Below are 22040 nucleotides of genomic sequence, written 5' to 3'. Positions count from 1 at the left end.
TTTCTAAATAACAACTGTAGACAGAACAGGAAGTCTTAGCCTTAGACCCTTGTTGCAGCTCTGAAATACTGACTGATCAGTTCCCTCATCAATCTTCGTTGTGGGAACACGGGCAATCTCCCTACGAGTCTTGTAAACATTCTTGAACTAGCCTTCCTCAATTCAATCATTTATCGATTCCCTGATAAAGAATCGTGTCTTCTTTTAGCTACCATCTGTTACAGCAGCTACCACCTGTTGAACTCTGATTTTGTCGTGCTGCTGACCCTCATTTGCTAAAGTATAAAGAGGAAAATTCAAAACACAGCAGATGCACAGCAATACTTTTGATAAAGAAAACTGTTTGAAGATGAGGCATCTGTGTGTCAGGTCCCACGTGGCTGCAATGTATTTCCAAGAAATAAACTTTCTTCAAAGCGATGCCGAAAAGGACAGAGATCCAGGAATGTGCACTGTTAGAAATGCTGATGTTGCACCTGAGCTCAAATCCCACAGTAGCATGCATCCAAGGTTCGCCTCCATTCCACTTCCCCTTTGTGTCACTCACAGTGATTCATGCTGACTGAGCAAAGCCAATAAAAACACCTCACACACAAAAGAATGATAACGGGATGTGAATATGAACAGCTTTTGGCACTAAGGGTGGAACAAACTAGAGCAACGCAGCTCACCCTGGGGAAATTGATTTCATTTTTTCTTGATGTTCTTTTTTTTTTTGTATAAATGGCTTTGAGTCTTCAGAGACCCAGATGTTGATTTTCATTTTATAGATTCAGAACAGAGCCACAGATTTTTCTCTGAACCTGCAATTTTGTTTATAATCCTTTGTTTACTTTGCACAGCTGAACCAAAGCTGCAGATTGTTTGTGATCAGCATTTAAACATAAATGAATTAATGAACAAAGCACTAAAAATGGCAGAAAACGAATCCTAATCCCCGAAACAATACATTTTTATCTGTATAGAATTTTACCATCTTAAACTCAGCAAAGACATTTGATGCTGCTTTTTCCAGCGTACACTTTCATGTATACATGAAGAAAGTCTGAGGACAAAATGTGTACACTTAGCTGTTATTACACCAAGTGTCTTGCAGAAGTACCTTTAGGGGGGAAAAGGATCGGTTTAAGAGATCAATTAGACTTGACGACCTCCTCCACCCGATTCCCATCACTCTCGCCCAAAAAAACAGCCTTTGCCTCTCCATGTCCCAGTTCTTATTTGTACTTTTACATTTTGGCTGATGTCTGAACAAAGCAATTTCTTTCTGTGATGGAGGAACTGTATCTCCTATAATTTACTTCTGTCACTCACACGAAGCAGTTACAGTAACTTCAAATGATTTGCTTTTTTCCCAGCAGAGTTCTCTTTCGGTTATTTATATGCTAAATATTGCTGCTGTCCACAGTGTTACAAATAAAACTTAATCCAATCCAAATATTACTGATATCACATTAAATGTGATCCAAAATTGAAGAGACCAGGCCAAATGAACTATATGATCAAGCAGACTTGTTAACAAAAAACACTTGACTTCCTCTTTTAATAATTTCCAATATGCCCAAATCTGTCTTGGAAAAAATGGCTTTTAATCAGTATTGTATAAGGGAAATGATCACATGTTGGTGATTAAAGCTCTTTTTGTGAAGAATGGACGCCATGATCTCCATTTTTGCAGATCATCTGGTCAGTCAGAGTGCTTCTCCCCAGTTTTGGGGATTTTGAATGAAACTTTACACTTTTACTTGAAAAGGTTAGCAAATTATTGTTATTACACAATGACAGCATTAGCATTGATTTGGAAAAAGAAGTCTAGAGAAACTGAAAGCCAAACCGATATAGTTTTCCTGGCCTAAGCTCATGAAGAAAGGGAAGCATTTCTTCAGTGGTTTATAAAGAAATGATCAAAACTTATATTTGTGCTTCTCGTTTGTCACCTCTGTGCTTATGTGTGTTTAAGAGCCAACTAAACGTTATAGAGTGTGTCCATGTTTATGCTATTTATAGTTTTTATGCACACACAAACTTGGAATTGATCATATACACAGTTTTATATATTTGACTGCTTTAGAAGACATTGTAGGTGAAGTATAAAACTGCCCCAGGTCATAATACAATGTTCTTAATGCTATTTCTGCACAGATTGGATAAAGGGGATATTTATTATGCCCCTGAGAGGATTAAAGAATAAAGGAGCTTAATTCCTCACTGCACACCAACATAAAGCCATTGATGTTATAGAGGCACAGGTTAGAATATTAAGGAGTAGCATAAATTGAATTGTTCCCAAATCACAACAAAACTGCCAAAAATCAGCAGAATGAAACACAGATTCTATTTTATGGTCTGTCTTGGTTTGCACGCCTGCTCCTTTCATTTGTTGAGACGATTCTCCATCTTCACTCCGTGGCATTTTCCTCCTCAGCGCAGGTAAAGGAGGAAATTCTGCCTGTCTGTCAGCTCTTTGTAGGGAAGATTTCTCCCAAAGAGCAGCTTTATGCAGCCATGATTAACGTATTTACAGGGAGATAAAGGGAGCGAGGCAGAGAGCCGGGCAGAGGGAGAGAAATCAACTGAACATTCATTGAAACTTGATAAATTAGATTATGGGAGGGAGCCATACGCAGAATGAACATGCGTATTAGCCTTTATTGTGAGGATTTGCGCAGGAAGTGGGGTGAGAGGAAGAAGGGTCAATCGAGTTGAGCTCAGTTTAATTCAGCTGTCAGAGAACATTTGAATTCCTCCACGACTGTTGGCGAAGTGAAACGTGGCACACAATCCCCTCACGCTTGACCCAGATTTATTTTATTTTTTCTTTCAGATTTGATGTTTTAGTCAACACAGCGGAGACTAATCCATGTGGCAGGGCTTTATGGAAAGGTTTTCAGACAAGGTTAATTAACCCACAGGTCGATTAATATTGTAACAGTGAGGATTGGGAATTGGAACCTCCACATTCCAAGTGTATTTTCAAAACAGTGTGTGTGTGCTAGATTTAAAAGACCTCTGCACCCTGGTCACGCACATCTGTCTGCATGTGTGTGTGTGCATGGGAGGGAAAAGCATGATTTCTTCCCCGCTGCCTCCGTCTTTTTGATTACTGCATTAATAGCTAGCACTAAGACTCCCATTACACTGGAGCTCAAAGTGTGTATCACATGAGTGTGCACGTTTTTGATAGTTTGAACAGGAAGAGTAATGTTTGTGTGCATTTCCCCCTTTCATCTCCCATGTGCTGTCGCATCGCTCTGCCCTCGGTGTAGACACCAGGCCATTTCACAGCCCGCTTCAAAGGGCTCCTGTGTCTTGCAGTCACTGTCTCTAATTCCCAATTTCCCTTTTCGATCTCATAACTTTTGCTGCAAATCTTTTCCTAAATCCTTTAAATCTTTTTCTTGCTCCCTTTCCCTATTTCCTGAGCCTGTTCTTAGTGTTCGTGCATATTTTGCATTCATGTGCTTGCGTATTATACCAACTGTAGTACAACTTAAGTATACAGGTTTGTTGACTAGCTGTTTGTAAGATGTTCTATAGCATGTCAAATTTACATTGTGGTGATTAAAATCCCTTCTATCCTGCATTACATAAATATACAGATGTGCTCCAAAGTTTACTTGCACTCATCATGGGTGCAGATTTTCTCTAATCCAACATTATAAACACAGGGTCAAATATATACATGTACATCTCAGCGTTCTTAGTTTTCTTGTGTTGTTTTATTTTGTTAGTTCATTATTTATTTTATGGTTCCTAGGTTGTTCAGTTTCGTTTATTAGATTCCCCCGTGTGTCTCTGCCCTCTGTGTCTCCCTGTGTGTCTGTGTTTATATTGGGGTGTGAGTTCTTGTGCCGTGTTTCCCTTCGTGTTACGTTTTCCATCCTTCCTCAGCGCGTCATGTCTGTGCTCTCCCTTGTGTTCCCTCGCTCCCTCGTCTGCCTCTCCTCCACTCCCACATCATGATTCCCATTTTATTGCGAAGGTCCCGCGTTTGCATGTTCATTCTGTTCAGTCCAGCTTCCCCTGTCTTATTATGGTTATTCCTGTCAGCTGTGTTCCAGAGAATACACTAACTAAGAATAGCACAATATACTGTATAGAGGCATATATATACATAAAAGTCACTATTAATAAATAGCTGAAATAGAACATGTGCAAGAAGGGTGTAGCTGTAGCAGTAAACAGTGTGTTAAGTGGATGCGTTGTACAGGGAGATGGCCACAGGCAGGAATGATTTCTTGTGTCATTCAGTGGTGCTTTTCGGTCATCTCAGTCTTTCACTGAACGTGCTCCTGTGACTGACCAGCATGTCATGGAGTGGGTGAGAGGTGTTATCCAACATTGTCTTTATCTTGGACAACATCCGCCTCTCCGACACCACCTTGAGGGAGTCCAGCTCCATCCCCACAACATTGCTGGCCTTACGAATCAGTTTATCGAGTCTGTTGGCATCTGCGACCCTCAGCCTGCTCCCCCAGCATGCAACAGCATAGAGGATCGCACTGGCCACAACAGACTCATAGAAAATCCTCAGCATTTTCTGGCAGATGTTGAAGGACCTCAGTCGCCTCAAAAAATAGAGACGACTCTGGCCCTTCCTGTAAAGTGCTGTGGTGTTTTTAGCCCAGTCCAGTTTATTGTCAATGTGTACTCCAAGGTATTTATAGTCCTCCACAATGTCAACACTGACCCCCTGGATTGAAACAGGGGTCAAGTGTTTCCTGGTCTTCCTGAAGTCCACGATCAGTTCCTTGGTCTTTGCCACGTTGAGCTGCAGATGATTCTGCTCACACCACGTGACAAAGGAGTCGACCACAGCCCGGTACTCTGTCTCATCATCCCTGCTGATGCATCCAACCACCGCAGAGTCATCAGAAAACTTCTGAAGATGGCATGTCTCTGTGCAGTGGCTGAAGTCTGTGGTGTAGAGGGTGAAGAGGAAGGGGGAGAGGACAGTCCCCTGTGGTGCCCCTGTGTTGCTGATCACCTTGTCAGACACACACTGTGGGAGACGTACATATTGTGGTCTTCCTGTCAGGTAATCAACAATCCAGGACACCAGAGAAGCATCCACCTGCATCGCTGCTAACTTATCACCCAGGAGGGTCGGCCTGATGGTGTTGAAAGCACTGGAAAAGTCAAAAAACATGACCCTCACAGTGCTTGCCGGCTGGTCCAGATGGGTGTAGACACGATTGAGCAGGTAGATGATGGCGTCCTCAGTTCCGAGACGAGGCTGATAAGCGAACTGAAGGGGATCCAGGTGTGGTCTTACTATGGGTCGCAGCTGGTCCAGGATGAGCCTTTCCAGGGTCTTCATGATGTGGGAGGTCAATGCCACGGGCCTGTAATCCTGGGGGCCACTGGGACATGGCGTCTTTGGTATGGAGTCGGTGCAGAAAGTTATGTAGCCTGTGATACACTCAGTAAGCCCATTGATGTCCTTGGCGTGAGGCTCACAGAGTGTTTCCCAGTCGGTCACCTCGAAACAGCCCTGTAGTTCTGCTAAGGCCTCCTCTGACCACCTCCTAATGCTCCTCATGGTCACAGGTTACCTCCTCACAATTGGCACATAGCGGGGGGTGAGGTGAATCAGGTTATGATCTGACCTACCAAGTGGGGGAAGGGAGGAGGAGCTGTATGCATCCTTGACGTTAGCATACAGTAGGTCTAAAATTTTCTCTCCCCTGGTGGGACAGTCCACATATTGTCTGAATGTTGGTAGTGTATTGTCCAGTGATACATGGTTGAAGTCACCCGAGATCACAATAAAGGCACTCGGGTGCTGAGTCTGTAGCCGAGCTATGGCAGAGTGGATAGTGTCACATGCAGCTGTGGGGTTAGCAGAGGGAGGAACATAAACAGCCACCAAGATGACATGAGAGAATTCCCTGGGTAAACAATACGGCCTGAGTCCAACAGCACACAGTTCAGTGTCAGGGCAACAAATCCTTTCTTTGATTGTTATGTTGGCAGGGTTACACCACCGGTTGTTAACTAAAACAGCAAGCCCACCTCCTTTCCGCTTACCGCTAGCGATGCTCTCCCTGTCCGCCCGAACAGTGTGGAAGCCTTCCACCGAAGCATTCTCGTCGGGAATGTCCTGGTGCATCCATGATTCAGTGAAACACATCAGGCTACACTCTCGGTATTCCCTCTGACTCCGTACCAGTGCTGAGAGCTCGTCGATTTTATTCGATAACGATCACACATTTCCCATTACAATAGACGGCAGACACGGTTTATACCTCTTCTGCGGGTCTGGCCAGTGAGCCGGCCGACATCAGGGCGATCAGCTGGTCTCTGGAGTAAACAGTCCGTGTCGCGGTCCCGTTCCTTGATAAAAGTAATAGTTCCACGGCCACCAGAAGAACAAAAACTCTCTCAATCGACATGATTGAGTGAAAGATAATAAACAGATGAAAATACAAGTCAGAAAATAAAGAATACGTAAGAAAACAGAGCTAAACGAAGAGTAAAAGCAGGAGTAACTGTAACAGGCTGCATGCTGGTTGGCGCATGCGCACTGAATTTAGGTCAGCATCTCCCTGAGTCCTCTGTCGTGTCCTCCCTCATGCTATGTGTTCCCTTGTGTGCCTCTCAGTGGCGTTTAGTTTTTATTTTCCCTGCCTAGTTTAGTTTTGTATCATTTCCTTGAGTCAGCAAATAAAGCTACGTTTTGAGGTTATTCCCGTGTGTTGTGAGTCCTGCATTTTGGGTCCAAACTCCTGCCTGCCATACAGCGATTCATGACAGTACCAGCTGTCAAGCATGGAGGTGGTTGCATCATTATCTGGGGCTGTTTTGATATCAGTGGCTCCACAAAGAGAATGGAATAATGATGAAATAGGACTACTTCTGCATGCTTTAAGCTTAAATCAACAGCTAGACTAGACTTGGACAGAGCTGAGTGTTCTAGGAAGTCAGTGATCCCAAACACACATCTCAACTGGTTTTGGAATGGGTAAAATGGGCTAACCAAAACCTAGTCTCAACCCTATAGGACTAAGCTTTGAAGTTGGGTAAAGTACATGCTAGGAAACTCTATCAATTCTGCCAAGAAGTGTGCTCAAATAGTCGGAATTATGCAACAAGATTATAGATGGCTACCAAATACATTTAACCAAATCAAGTGGGGTGCATGTATATATCTGAAGCAATATGTATACCTTTACACCTGTGTGGATTAGAGAAAATCCTAAATAAATTCAAACTTTGTAACCAATCGTTGTTTTCTAAAGTGCTAAAAGTTATATGCTGTATTTCAAAAAGTCCAAAATTACCATGACATCCATGTCCATGGTGTCTATGTAAACATCTGACCACAGTTGTATATTTATTTCTTTGGTTTGCTAACTCCAATCAGTCTCATCTGTCATTCCTATTTTAACAATATACAAACAAAGCTTCGCTTGCTCCTCTCATTTCTCTCTTCCACGCTATATTTCATCATCTCCTAACTCTATATTTTAGTTGTAACAATACACTCCTCCATTCCTCTCATCTCCTGTCTCTTCGCCTCTTCAGCTTTCCTTCTCTTGCCTCTTTCTTCCCTTGGGGGATCAAACACCTTGCTCTCATAACAAAGGGGTGGTAATCCTCTCTATATATTTTTTTTCTCTTACTTTCCATTTTACACTCTTCTTTTTAAATCCTTCTTCCTAATTGTCTTTTTCCTTCTCTCATGATTCTTCCCCTTTCTACTATCTTCCTCACTTCCCCTTTCCCCGTTTTCGTCCCTGCTGTATGGCACTCTTCACTGAACCTTAAACCTCTTATTTTTCTTGTCTTTTCCCCACATTCCCTTCATTTTAATCTTCTTTTTCTCCCCTTACCCTTTCTCTTCCAGATGAGATTGATATGTTGGAGCGTCTCTGGTTGTCGGGCATCTGCCACAATGATAAGATTGAGGTATGATGTTTTACAACTTTTCTCCATTAACCTGATGAATATATATCCTCTTCAGCTATTTCAAAATGAGCTTCGCGTCAGTCCTCTTCATCAAACACCAAACCAGGGAATCACTGGTGTTTATTTATTTATTGTTGTTTATTTATTCCTCTTGGCAGAAAAGTATGTATGACAAAAATGGCTAAAATCACAGGACTAACTCAATCTCTCATAACTACTAGATGTGACCTCCTAAAAAAGCAGGAACCTTACCTTATTCAAAAATAGTCATTTCAATATAGTCGCCATGCTCTGCTTTCAGTGCTTCTGCAATCTTTAGTTTGCTTCTGTTCTGATTATGTTCACATGCACATAAATGTGCACTGTCAAAATGGCTTCAACTTGAATTTAATTTGGGGAAACAGGACAGGAAAGTGGTTCAGTTAGTGAGCGAACATTGTGTTGATGTGGAAAGAAAAAATGTCTCCACTGCTCCTCTTGGTTTTACAAGGGTTGAGATCATTTATATGGGATTTTTTCCCTAACATGCCCCAAAATGTTCCTATTCTTATCCCAATCAGTGTGTGGTAGTGGGACCACATTATGTTCCCTCAGTTTACCCCTATTTTGTGCCACATGCTGAGCCCGCCTCTAGATATAGCCCATCACTCGTATTTCCTCCAGGTGGTACAGGGTCTGCATGGCTTTCTTTCATGCCTCATAATGAGAAAGCAGAACTCAGTGTGGGAAGTTTGACCCTAAGACATTAAGAATAAAACCATGTTGTGTTTATCTTTTGATGGGCAGATTTGTAGAACTTTTTAGCCCTCAGATGAGATATTGTTGTCACCCTACCGGGCGGACAGCATGGACATTCGGGAATGAGGCAACGGAGGAGTGTCAAATTGATAGGATAGGTGTATCTGCTAAAAAGCTTGAACAAGTTTGAATCACAGTGACCTAAACCCAAAGGTCAGAGGTCAAGTTTTCAAAAAGATCGTATAAATGCAATAACTCAAGAATGCTGCATTTAGGGATTTTCCAATTGATAGCATATAATCTCTAAAAACCTCTGGTGAGTTTGAATCTCAGTGACTTCAACTTCAAGGTCAAGATCAGAGATCGAGGTTTTTTAAAGATTTTGTGAATAACTTGAAAACAAGTTGACGTACTGTAGGATTTTGAAACCAACACTATAGGCGAGTCTACCAGGAGACTGAGGGGTAGCACTGGCTGTTGTCAGTATTTTTGGTTCTTGTTGGTAATAAATACACTTTCCTGTCCTCCCATAACCTTTCCCCTTTCTCTCCTTGTCTGTCAGGTGATGAGCAGTAAACTGGACATTGACAACATGGCGGGGGTCTTTTATATGCTGCTGGTGGCAATGGGCCTCAGCCTCTTGGTGTTTGCCTGGGAGCATCTGGTGTATTGGAAACTACGGCACTGTGTTAAGCGATCGGGCGGGATGGACTTTCTCCTGGCTCTCAGCAGGGTAAGAGGGAAGACTCATTCAACAACAATAGTAATCAAACTGCTATCAGGCACATAAAAACTCTTGGATATTTAAATGTAAAATCATAGAAATTATGTAGAAGTAATAGAACATAGTCGGGATATTTTCTCTAAAGATACTAGTTATTGTGTAATTTCAATGAATACTTATCATTAATTGACAGATGTGTACCTTACATGCCCAATACAGAGCATTAAGTAAAGTTTGATTGATACACTATGCAAAATAACACAGTACTGTGCAGAAGTCTTGAGTCACCCCTTAATGGAAATAAGTGCAGCAATTTATGCAAACATAACTGATAATGTAGTATACAAGTCAAAAACTGTTTTTGTAGCCTAACCACTGAAAATCAGTATTTATGATTACCCTCGTTTTTCAACACAGCCTGAACCCTTAAGCAAGCTTTTTCCCCCTTTCTCTGTTAAGATGACCCCACACTGTTTTAATATTAATTTTGAGGTCTGAGTTCTGGAGAGACCAAACTGTGACCAATGGTGTTCCATTGTGTGCTTTTCTATCCAAGTATGAATCATTGGAAGTGTGTTTGGAATCATTGTCATGCTTTCAAATGAAGCTGTTGTCAATCTGAGAGTTTCCAGATACTGTTGCATGGTGGGTAGATATCTAATGGTACTTTTTTGGATTCACTGACAAGATCCAAAACCACTGACTGAAATGAAGCTCCAAACCATGACAGAGCCAGTCACTGTGTTTTACAGATGCCTGTAGACACTCACTGTTATACATCCTTAGGTCCCGTGTCAGTGTTAGCTGGATTATTTCTTGAGAAAATAACAGATTCAGTTTAGGCCTGTTACGTCTTTTGTCTTCTATTTGTCTAGATCAACAGTCTCAAAGAACATACAGCACATGATACGCCAAGTTTCAGCTGATAGTTCTTTACAAATCAACTTCTTGGTACAATAATACTATTTTATGCTAAACATAACACTGGCTCATGTTTGAATGATGTGCTTTTTTGTTTAAATGGTTTAGTGTTAAGTGAATAAAGCAAAAAAGAAGAAGATAAAACCCTTAATGAGTGAAAAGGCAGCCAATATTGAAAGTCTAGCATACTAAGGGTTGGCTCAAGACTTTCACACAGCAGGATTAAATCTTTCTTCACTCAGGGAACGATTTGCTTGTTGCACTGATAGTTATTCACTGTTGAACTTTTCCTAATTGGTCACTCTCACTCATCTCAAAGTTGAGAATAGTTTTTTAGGACCCGCCCCCCTTTGTGCTGTCAGTAATGTTTTTTCAACTGTAATTACCTGGATTCAGCTTAACTTTTAGGAGACTTTTTAGGAGACTGATGAAAATGTTCCACACTGCAGTGCAGGACGTACCAGAATATATTGTGGTAAACCATGTGTTTTTCATATGCTCAGACTGACTACTTATTTTTGCTTTGGAGTCGATGCCAGATGAAAAGATTTCAGTGAAGGACTTGCTCACTCTTTTGCTACTTTGAAATAATATGCATGAATTTAAAACCAAAGATGCCTAACGATGGTTTGGATAAGTATAGTTTATCCCTGCCAGATGTAAAGAAAATGCTCAAAAGTACCAGTAAGAAGTGAGAAATAAGCACATGAATGTTTTCATTCATTTTGAGCCACAGTGAAGCAGCTGATCTCACTGATTTGTGCACTCTCACATGAGAAGGGAGAACTAATCAGTGCAATTTGTTAAAAATTCACAAAAGTGTGCTCAAGGAGAACTGGTAAATGATTTCTGCAGGCCTTATGTTGTGACAGACTCAAAGGTGAAGACATATTTGCTAATCTACTGTTCTTTTTTTTTTTTTTTGGCACAAACAACACAATGAATATCCATCAGTGCTTACAGCCTTGAGGTTCACTCAAAAGAGATAGAAGGTTAATAGACTGTTTTCAGACACAATCAAGATGTGGACTGTGCAGAATTGGATACCAATATCAGGACTTTTTTTCTTGCACTCAGCAGGGACAAGAGCAGACAGCCAAAAACGGGAACATCAGCAATCTTTATCCTTGGCATTGTTCCAGGGTTAACCCAAAGGTCCAGGGCAGAGTGATCACTTAGCTGTTGCACGTCTATTTTCTTTTACTGCCAGTACAGTTTTTGCAAGTTCAGCTTGGGGTCATGGAAATACTTTGTGCATATGTTGCAGTGAAAAACAGAAGAAAGAAGAAAGTGATGAGAGAAGAAATGACTAGAAAGATGAGAACTGGGAGTAAACAGGAGGTATCAAAAGGGATGAAAAGGGGATGGATGGTGTAGTGGGAGGGAGGAAGTGAGGAGAAGTGGAAAGGTAAGGGAGGGGAACTTTGAGATAAGAAAAGAGTTGGCTGAGGAGACAGCTGGAGGTTTGGATGGTGGAGGTAGTGGAGCATAACAGGAGTTGGACGGGGATGCCGGAAGGAGGTGGAGGAGGAAAAGAAAACACAGGGACAGATAGGAGGAGGAATGACAGAGGTGAGGTGGAGGGGAGGGTGAGACTGTTGAAGTGTGAAGCAGGCTTCATCGAGCACTGCAGAGATATTTTTATTTGTCAGAAGATGCTGTGATGCCTGATGTGTACCTGTGGCTGTAACTGTAATACCACCATGTTGGAAGGAAAACAAAAGATTGATTTATTAGCTCCTCCTGTGACACAATGCAGCAGAAATGGCTAATTTACACAGATGGGAACACTGGGGTGTTTATTTCTGACATTTGGGATCCATCATACTGTATGAGTAGACTACTCAAGTGCCACTAGAGTCTGAGTCTACTAAGTATTGCTTTTCCACTGTATAGTACGCATTCTTCTACAATAGATTTAGTGACGCAAATGTAGATTTGTAGGTCTGTGATACAACAGAATAGAACTTATTTGGAAAGCGTCATAAAAGGAAGGTCGAGATTTGATCATTGCATTGCACTGATTATGCACACCTGACTTTAAGGAATTTAACCTAAGTAAATTCAATGTTTAGCTTTTTTACGCTTTGATATAGTGAAATGTATCCATGTGGACTGTTTTAGTGATTTGCCTGATTTTGGTGAGATCTGCTGATGCGAGATGTCTCCTTTGTGTTTAGTATAATGGAACTAAAAAGCCCCGGCCTTGTGGTACCAGAAAAAAATAATAATGAAAGGAAAAACTCAGCAGCACTGTTTCTTTCCAGAAGTCATGACTCAGACACAAAAACACCCACAAATCTTCTTGTTGCAGATTTTGTAGGAACTATTTTCTTCTTCGTCTCCATCCACCAGCCAAAGTAAGTGTGCAGATAGCTAGCAGTTGAGCTAAGCTTAAGGGGACCCCAGTAATAAAGGAGTATAATCTGGCAGAAAGAAATACTTTAGATTAAATGTTTTTTTATAAACTAGAGGGAAAAGACTGTTCCTTTAATGTGCACGTACCGCACACACATTAACTGTGGTTAAGTGTACTGCCTGGAGTGATCATTTAGGAGGCATGACACATAATGATCCAACTGCTTACTGAATTCAGCAGATAATTGTCTCACATAGACACAGTCATATATTACATGGAATTTGTACTGGGGATATGGAAGGGTAAAGATGCTTCCGTATCTGTTTTAAGTGATTCCTGACATTTTTATTCTCTCTGTTACTCTGTTAGCTATGTCAGGTAATATGTGTGTACAAGTGCATCTGTTGGTTCTGTGTGTAATGATACAAGAACCAAGTGTGATTTTCTGTATGCACTTATATTTGTTTTTACCATCTTGGTGAAAATCTATTGTGTTCTTTGCAATCTTTGATATCCATGCACGTATTCCCTGTTGGGCTTGCTGTCAGATCTTTTGGAGTGCACGTTAACCTTCCTTCATACATTCAGAACGTTTCAGGATTTTAGAAAACTCTAGTCTCTAGATCTCTAGACCTTAAGAATAAAAATATCACTTAGATGTAGAAGGCCCAGTTAGCTTCTACCTCCTGTGCTATATCCAATGCTTGCTGCAAAGTCTTTGCAGCTGGCCTGCTTTAACCCAGTCAGAGACTCCCAAGTTTCAATTTCACAGTGTACTGCGCCCCATGCTCTGGGGACTGCGATAGCACTTCTGCCACTAGGTTTGCTGATTCATGGGTCCAGAAGGGCCATTATTACAGTCCCTCCATCAGATCTGGGTTCGGGTGAGGAGCGGAGATTCACAGGAAGTTCCACACATTTTATCATTGAGATCTGGCAGATATTGGTAGATCATATAAATCATTCTCACATGTGAGGAATAATGGAGTTGTTTTTTTTTTCCTTTCTTTCTTTGATTTACATAGCTATTTAGTAGTGCTAATGGATTACCATCTGTCTACAGTAAGCTGTAACAACACAAAGGCAGGAGAGAAAGAGCATCCAGACACAGCAGAGATGGAGTTGCTCACCTAAGACAAAGTTAGAATTGATTACTCCTGTTTGGGATTTAGAATTGCAAAAGTTTTAAAATGTTTAAAAATGTTATGATGCGCCAATAATTTACCCATCAGTCTGACTCACCCGTGTCATGTGTTATTCATAAGTTTTGCTGAAAGGTTGCTGAAGAGATGGAAAATACTTGACTGGTGATTTTAAAGTGCTCTCTCCAGTTTGGAGTAGTTCATTAAAACCAAGTAAGAACAATCTTTATTCTTTTTTTTCTGCTCAAATGACAGAAAATAACAACAGCAGTACATTTGAAAGTGAGCCTTTCTGTCCTGATATTTTCTAGCCAGAATGGAAGGTAGTCCAAAATATTTAATATGAGAAAAAAATATCAAGATTTAATTTTATATCCATGTTTAAGTATAAGTATAAGTACAAAAAAAATCTTTCTTTTTTGTTTTCTGGACAGTTTTTTTTACAATAACATGGCAGAAAAATTGAAATCTACGCAAAGTTTTAGAAGCAGAATTGTTTTTGTTGCCACTGAAATCTCCTCTAGTTAAGATCAAAGAAAATATTTTAATCTTAATTTGTGCATTGGGAAAATAAGCAGTGTGAACACATGAAGCTTGTGTTTAGTTTCAGTTAAGTAACCAAACTGGCAGCTGGAAAGAAGAGCGGTTCAGTTAAATGAAGCTTCAGTCACCATTTGTTTTATTGCTCAGTGACAAAATAGTTTTTGTTGCTTCTGCTCTCCCCTTTGTTTTGACTCCTCTCCAGAAGCTGGATACTACTTGCACATAGCGCTCTCTTCAATTGATTTTCACAGTGCTTTTGGAGAAAACATAGTCCTGTTCCAACTGAGTGACACTTTGTTTGCTGAAAGCTTTGTTTGGTTTCATAGTGGGAAAATTGACAATCCCAGAAGCCTGGTAAACTCAGTCCAAAGTTGTGTTTGTTTTTTTCCCCAAAACTCATTAATATTTAATGGGCAGTACTCTTTGACTACTCTCTTCAGATGAGATATGACCGCGCAGAAAACAATAGGTAGTTGGAAACCACCTACAGCAAATTCCCACCATTCTGAGAGAAAGGAAAATTAGTTATTTACAGAATAGAATCCATTTGTTTTGAACCTGCTAAGCTACGGAGTCTGTGTTCTCAGTCTGAATAATATTCTGGTAAAAAGTTACAATGCAGGCAATTTTAACTCATGCTCTGTGAGGTATCTGTAGCAGCTGCCTGAAAGAGACTTTCTTTATAACACTATGCAGTATCTCATTAACACTATTATTCTATTTTTATGGTCTGTAACGATACATTTACCATCAACAGAAGTGTGTTTATAAAAATGTGTCTCTCACACTTGTCGAATGTACAAAAACACATTGTTTAGTGTCAGTTGAAAATGGGTTGAAGAATGGATCTTGATTTTTAGAATGCTAGTAAAGGTTGAACTCATGGTCCTGCTGTACTGTATTTCATCCATACACAGTCTTCTGTGGATAGCTTTCACATGGTTTGTAAAGATATCAGATCAAAGCTGCTCTGTGGGTTTCCTTTTCAAAATTGGGGATGTCAGGCTCTCTGTGTCTCTCTGTCTCTGACACATAGACACACAGTTCTTTCTTATCATACTTGACAGCCTGCTGGTCTAATTACAATCTCTCTGTTATCTCTCCACCCAGGGGATGTACAGTTGCTGCCAGTTTGAGGATGAGACAACACCGGGAGGGAGCAAAAGCTCTTTGCCCCAGTACCACACCATGACCAACATGCCTAGTGCACCCCAACAACACCTTGTTACAGCCACAGTAAACAACACAACTGCCATTGCCATGGTGCAGCAGCAACAACCGCAGAAGCACCACCAACAGCAACCAGGGCAGACCTATACCACTATGTTGCCTGGGTCTCCGCCAACTGCTGGACACTCAGCAATGGCTCTTGGTCCCTCAACTAGTCCCTTACTAGAGGGCCCCATGCCTTGCTCCACTTTCTTGCCTCGACATGACCGCAGACTGGCTGTGGTTGATCGCTGGAACAGGCCAAAGCCAGAAAAGGTTGTGAGCACAGGCAGTTCTGGAGGCGTTGGTGTTGGAGGGATAGCTGGTGGGATCACTGAACTACAGGCCCAGCAGCAGTATCAACAAAACCTTGGGCAGCACTGGAGCCTGCAAGGAGGAGTTGCAGGTGGAGCAGTGGGAGTAGGTGACACAGGGCTAGATGAATATAAGCGCTACTATGGTCCTATTGATCCAGAGGGGCTAGGATCTAACTCGGACCAACAGGCAGGGGGCCCCCAGCAGACTCCCAAAGCCAATTCTCGAGGCCCCAAGGCCTCAGGTATGCCAAGGCTACCTCCTAAAGGCTCCCAACAAGGCCCGGGGCACCTAATCTCCAAGCCTCCTCCACCAATCCCATCTTCTCCACGAAGGCCTCCCTTCTGGCGACGAGGCAGCTTAGCTCAGACAAGAAGAAAAGGCTCAGGAGGTCCCCTGTATGAGAACATCCTCCCTCTGGGGAGGCGAGGAGGTGGGCGATATGGAGCAAGTGATGGAGGTGGAAGAAGAGGACGTCGTCCCCCTCCACCTCCACCTCTTCCTGCCCCTCTTTCTTCTCCAACACACACCCCTACCACTCCCTCGTCCCCATGCCATTTCTACTCGTCTTGTTCCAGTGCCTCGTCTTCTTCCTCTTCTTCCACATCATCCTCATCCTCTTCTTCATCCTCAGTGTCACTTTCTCGTTCAAACTCACCTTCTTCTTGCTCAAGTGACAGCTCCTACAACTCCTCGCTTAGTTTTCGGTATCGAGCAGGTGATCGGGATTTTATCGTAGATGATGAATATGACTCAGATCTCCTTACAGAGGAGTCCAGCCTCCTTCTTGGGAGGAAGAAAATTCGATCACGCCGAATGTCATCGCGCTCACTGCCGTGCAGCCCGCCACCTCCACCAGTACCACCACGCAAACCACGGCCCCAAAGAGATTATGGTAGAGAGAGGACTGGCAGCCAACTGGCCCAGTTACAGGAGTGGTGGGCATCATGGGGTGACAGAGACCGAGGGAGAAGTGGAGCAACAAGCCGAGGAGAAGGAGGAGTGGGTAGAGAGGAGAAGAGACACCACAAAGAGAGGGAGCGTGAAAAAAAGAGAAGGAAGAAAGGTCGAAAGAAAAAGAAGAGGGAGGAGAGAGAGAGAGAAAGGGAGCGAAAGCGGCGCAAAGCAAAGAAAAAGAGGAAGAAAGATGATAAGATGAGGAAGAGAGACCGGAAAAGGTCAGAGCAGGAAGGAGGGGATCCTGAAAAAAGAGAGGAACTCAAATCAGGAACACCAGACTTCCCATCTTACCCAGCACTGAGGCGAGAGTCCTTTCGGAAAAAAAGTGAGAGCTCAGTGAGAAGTTACGGATGGAACATCCCAGGTGAAGATGAGCGAAAAGAAAGAGAAGAGAAAACCAGGGATGATGGGGAAGACAGCAGAGGAAAGGAAAGACACCACCGGCGAAGAAACAGCAAGCACTATCACAGCTCGAGCAGCAAGCCTTCTACATCAGTCAAGTTCTGGGGAGGGGGCAACCCATCCTCTGATGCCATTCCATCTGCCTTCCTGCCCTTGTTGCCTGCCTCTTCTAAAAGGAGGAAGAGTAAAAGTTCAGACAGGGATGCTCTAGGAGTAGAAGGAGAGAGGAGGCCATTGTTGGGACGGAATGAAAGAGTGGAGGTGCACTCCAAGGAGGGGCTGTCCTTCCATGAGTGGGAATCTGAAGTGGATGATGAAGAAGAAGATTCGGAGCGTGACAGGAGGAAAACAGAGCATGTGAAGAGGCGTGGAGGAGGAAGGACAATGTCTGATGATGAGCGTGAACGTGATAAGGTAGTCGGGATATATTCTGATGATGACGGTTCTTCAGGGGAGTTTGGGAAATTTGAGAGATACTGGGAAGATCACGAAGGTAGAGCAGTGGGAGGGATTGGAGGGGGAGGTTGGTTTTTCAGTACCTATCCTTCCCGGGAAAAAGCTGGCAGCATCAACAGCAGAGATGACCTGTTCCTGGAGCGAGGAGAGAGGTGGGGAACAGCGGAGAGTGGCTGGGGATCAGGGGGAGGTGGAGGTGGGGGAGGAGAGCGAGGGTGGGGATCAGGTTCGCACTGGCCCCCACCTCCTCTCACGCCACCTCCTCCTCGACGATACTGGTCAGTGGACAAGCTCCACATACAGGATGAGAAGAGGAGTAAGCGCAAATCAAAGGATAAGGGAAGAGGGCACGCTGCTTGTTCCTCCTGTCACTCCCCGAAACACCACCCACACTCCCATTCCTCCAAATGGGCTCGCGTAACTTCACGAAGCCAGGAAGAGCTTTACCACCACTGCCAGAGCTTTAGTGGTCCCATGAAGTCGAAACATGACTCTTCATCTTCGTCCAAACCCGATCGGTCACAGAATCCATCAAAATCTGGCAGCCAGTCAAACCTCAGTATCCAGCAGCGCACACAGAGAACAGACAGGGATCGAGATCGAGGAAGACAGGCTTCCCCTCCTCCAACACTTATCCCTAACATGCCACCTCCGCTCCCTGCCCTTCCAGCTCCACCCTCCTCATCTCTTTCTATACATGTTCCTCCACCTACTCCTTCCTCTTCTGTATCTTCTCCTTCTGTGGTCTCATCAACACCAGGGGCACCCCAAGCCTCGTCCATGGCTTCGGCAAGTGCCAAACTGCAGTACCAGAGATTGCGCTCTGTACCCCAGCCCCAGAGATTTCCTCAGTCCCCTCATTTACCCCTCAAAACCAAGAGCCTTTGCTCCCGAAGGGGCTCTGCCCATTTCTCCAGTGTGGAGAGTGAGGTCTGAAGTTCAACAAGGTATCAAAAGTCATAAGAGAGAGCCCTTCGAGGCTAAAGCAGTTGAACTGGATTTGAATCTGCCCAGCAGCAAACATGCTGCCAAGCCAAGTCAGTACAGCATACGCACTGAGCCCTTTCCTAAAGTTCTGCACAAATAAACAAACCAGAAAGCCAAACAAACCCAATGGGGTAGGTCAAAGGAAAACATGAGCAATCTCTTGTTACTTCCTTTTATTCCTCTCAGTATGTGAAAGACTACAACCACAGTAACAACTTGCATTCTGAAGTAAGTTAACCAAGACACTGAAAGCAAATCAAACATCAAAAGTGGTACAAACGAAGGAGAATCCTTTGCTCTAGAAAGTAAAGGGCTTTGGATGTTGAAGCAGAGCAGTAGTTTGTATTCATAGGATTCTTAATGCTTACTGAGGGCTCAGGAACTTTGTAGTACTGTATACCTGCTGCTCTCAGAAGCCTTTAAAACAGAACACTTTCTTGCTTTTTGTTTTTGTGTTGTTTTTTTTCTTACACAAATCGCTTATCCCTTATTTCCCTATTTTTCGTTGTCCTTAACAAACTGTTTACACCCCCGCAGAACTGTGACGCCCGTTTGAGGCACCTTTGTTGTGTATGATCAATACCTTCTTGCTTAGAAGAAGAGGAGGGTGGTAACCACCTTGTCTTTTCCGGTGTCCGCTGTTTTTCTTTAGTTTACACCACTGCCCCCTTTCCCCAACGTATTCTATCCCCTTTATTTTTATTGTTTTGTTCTATTCTTTCAATGTGTTTTCCAATTCCTTTCCCGCCTTATTCACATGTCTACCTTGTCATCTCTCCTGTCATCTCCTCTCCCGTCCTCCCCTCTTGGCTCTTCTCCTTGATGTGATTATTCTGTGTGTCTGTGCTTTTCTGTGTTTGTATTTTTGACAACAGGGTAAGTCAACTGTGACTGATATTCTACTGGCTTAATGAAAAGCTGAGTGCCAAACTTAAGTAGAGCTCAACATCAATCTGTACAACGTTAGCAGCTGTGTTTCCTTTTATCTTGCGGAGTATTCCATCATCTCCAAAATATGCACACATGCTAACACTCACACACACACACATACACGGACGCACACACACTCACATAAAGCTACATCCAATGACATGTGCAGCCTAAAAAGTCACTTCATCCAATCCTGGTTTTGAGCAATATCTTGTTCACCCTCTGTTCATGTCACAGCTTTATTCTTTAAAAAACCTTTACTTCTGTGTTGTAGTTGTTGTTGTTATTGATGGTGTTCTATATATCAAGACACGTATTAAATCAAATACAATGTAAGCACTGTGCCATACTACTCAAGCTTGGGTGCAAATGAAACATTCTCTCAACTACCTAACTGCGACAATGGAGTGTCTGTTTCCTCCCTGTATTCGACTGAATGTAAAGTCAGCCTCTAAACAAGTGTGCTGCAACAACAATTAAGACACTTTAAGAAGGAAATTGTAGCATCTCTGACAGTTTAGTGACAGAGCTCAGTTCCTGCTGACATGACATAACGCTGTACTAACCTGGTAAGGTAAGCTACTGAAAAAGCGAAGCTGCAATGGGTTATGGGTTAGAAATTACTTGATTTTTGTTTGCTTGTGTTAAACTTAGCAATCCAGGTTTTGCGTGGCATGATGGATCAGTCTAATACTTTACATGGGGCTACACGGATTGTTAGGCAAAGATGCAGGGAAATAAATACTTATAGCCTTATGCTAATTGCTCCTGCCATATGTTTTGTGTAAATTATGAAGTTTTAGTCAACATGTGTGGACAGGACGGTCAGGCAAGGATTCTATTGGAGCAAAATTAGACCTTGTACGAGTGCCGTTTTGATGTCAAAGAGATTATGGCTGTGTTGTTATGATAGCAGGGTTTGAGAAAGTGTTGGGTTTGAGTGTATAGAAGACACAGTAGAACCTCCTGTGATATTGTTTTTTTTTTTGTTTGTTTTTAAGTATTTCTCACCTTGTAAATGTGTAACCAAGAGCTATAGCTTTTTAATCCATTACCGAGCTGACACCAGCAGTTACACTCCGATGTCAAGCACTTAGCAAGAGTAGTCTGTTAGAACCATCAACATTAGAATTCAGCATCAGGACACTGGACATCAGCGGAGTACAATTAAATAGGCAAGACCCGCCGGCACAATGCTGTTTGTGTTTTCATTTGGTCAAGGTGACTGAGCCAGCTTTCCCATTCGTCTGGTCAGCTCATGTCGTTTGCCTCTAACTGCATCTGAGCCATAATTTACTTCAGCTGAAGAAAACAAAAAAAGAACTTGTGTTTTTAACATGAACTTGCTGTGTAGAGTTTGTCTGACTTTCTTTTAACTAAAAATCTAGATATATATATTATATATATATATATATATTTGTGGCGGTGGGTAGCGTTAGATAAAATTGTTGTTTAGCATCTTAATATTTGGGGATATTGTTTCTCATTTCCACTTCATTATAATAAAAAAAAGTATATAATTACTTTGTGTTAATAATCTTCACAGACCACAGGGAAGTTCCTTACACCAGATTATAGATTTCCATTCTTCAAACGTGAGACTGTATTACATCAAGTTATAGAGTTCAGTACTTATTACAATCAGCAGCAACAACATAACTGAAGTGAAAGCTGGAAAAGCATGAAGTGTAATATGTTTCTGTGCATTCACATCGCAAGCAATTCATGTTTGTTGCCAAAAATCACACTCAATACTTTAATCTTGTTTGGCGAGCACGCTTTCACTCCCAGCTCGTTTGATCAGAACTCTTTGAATGCATCATACTTGAATGCCCTGGCTATCCTTTAGCACAGGGGTGTCCAACTCCATTCCTGTCCTGCAGCTTTTAGACGCACCCTTGTTCCGACACACCTGAATCAAATGAAAGGCTTGTTATCAGGCCTTTGCCAAATGTGATGGCTGAAGAGGTAATCCATCCATTTGATTCAGCTGTGTTGGAGCAGGGATGCATCTAAAAGCTGCAGGACAGTAGCTCTCGAAGACTGGAGTTGGACACCCCTGCTTTAGCGTAACTGTTCAGCCTGCAGGGTTAGCTTTGTCATCATGCATGCATATTTTGATCCAAACCATGATCTGTTCCCAAAAGCCAAATGATTTTTGTGCCTAAATGATGAATGACAAACCAAAAACCAGTCAGTTAAAAAATAAAATTAGTTCACAAAACTCTAACACTGTATATGAAGCTCAGACAACTGGTCAAATGTCTGTTGATTGGTATCACCACTACCCTTTCTGCATGTCTTTTTTAGACTCTGTCACTTTTTCGAAAATGTTCGCACTCGGTGTTCAGTTTTGCCAGTGCAGTTGTGTAAATAGCACTGGTATTATTGATGCTAGGAATAAGAACATTAATTTGAGTGCAGAAGCCTTGTTGCTACACTC

The 22040-nt window shown here is 42.4% G+C and overlaps 1 protein-coding gene across 1 annotated transcript in view; it reads left to right on the top strand.

Moving 5' to 3' along the window:
* Window positions 1-21368, top strand: part of grin2da (glutamate receptor, ionotropic, N-methyl D-aspartate 2D, a) — a 259454-nt gene extending 238086 nt beyond the window's left edge. The window contains exons 17-19 of the mRNA XM_024798509.2: window positions 7850-7911; window positions 9212-9382; window positions 15449-21368. Coding sequence (XP_024654277.2) covers window positions 7850-7911; window positions 9212-9382; window positions 15449-18616 — 3401 coding nt within the window. The 3' untranslated portion in view covers window positions 18617-21368. The remainder of the gene's footprint in view (window positions 1-7849; window positions 7912-9211; window positions 9383-15448) is intronic.
* The last annotated feature ends 672 nt before the right edge of the window (window positions 21369-22040 follow it).

Source organism: Maylandia zebra, linkage group LG22 (genome assembly GCF_041146795.1).
Source record: "Maylandia zebra isolate NMK-2024a linkage group LG22, Mzebra_GT3a, whole genome shotgun sequence".
NCBI lineage: Eukaryota > Metazoa > Chordata > Actinopteri > Cichliformes > Cichlidae > Maylandia > Maylandia zebra.
This window is presented reverse-complemented; position numbering and strand designations above follow the sequence as displayed.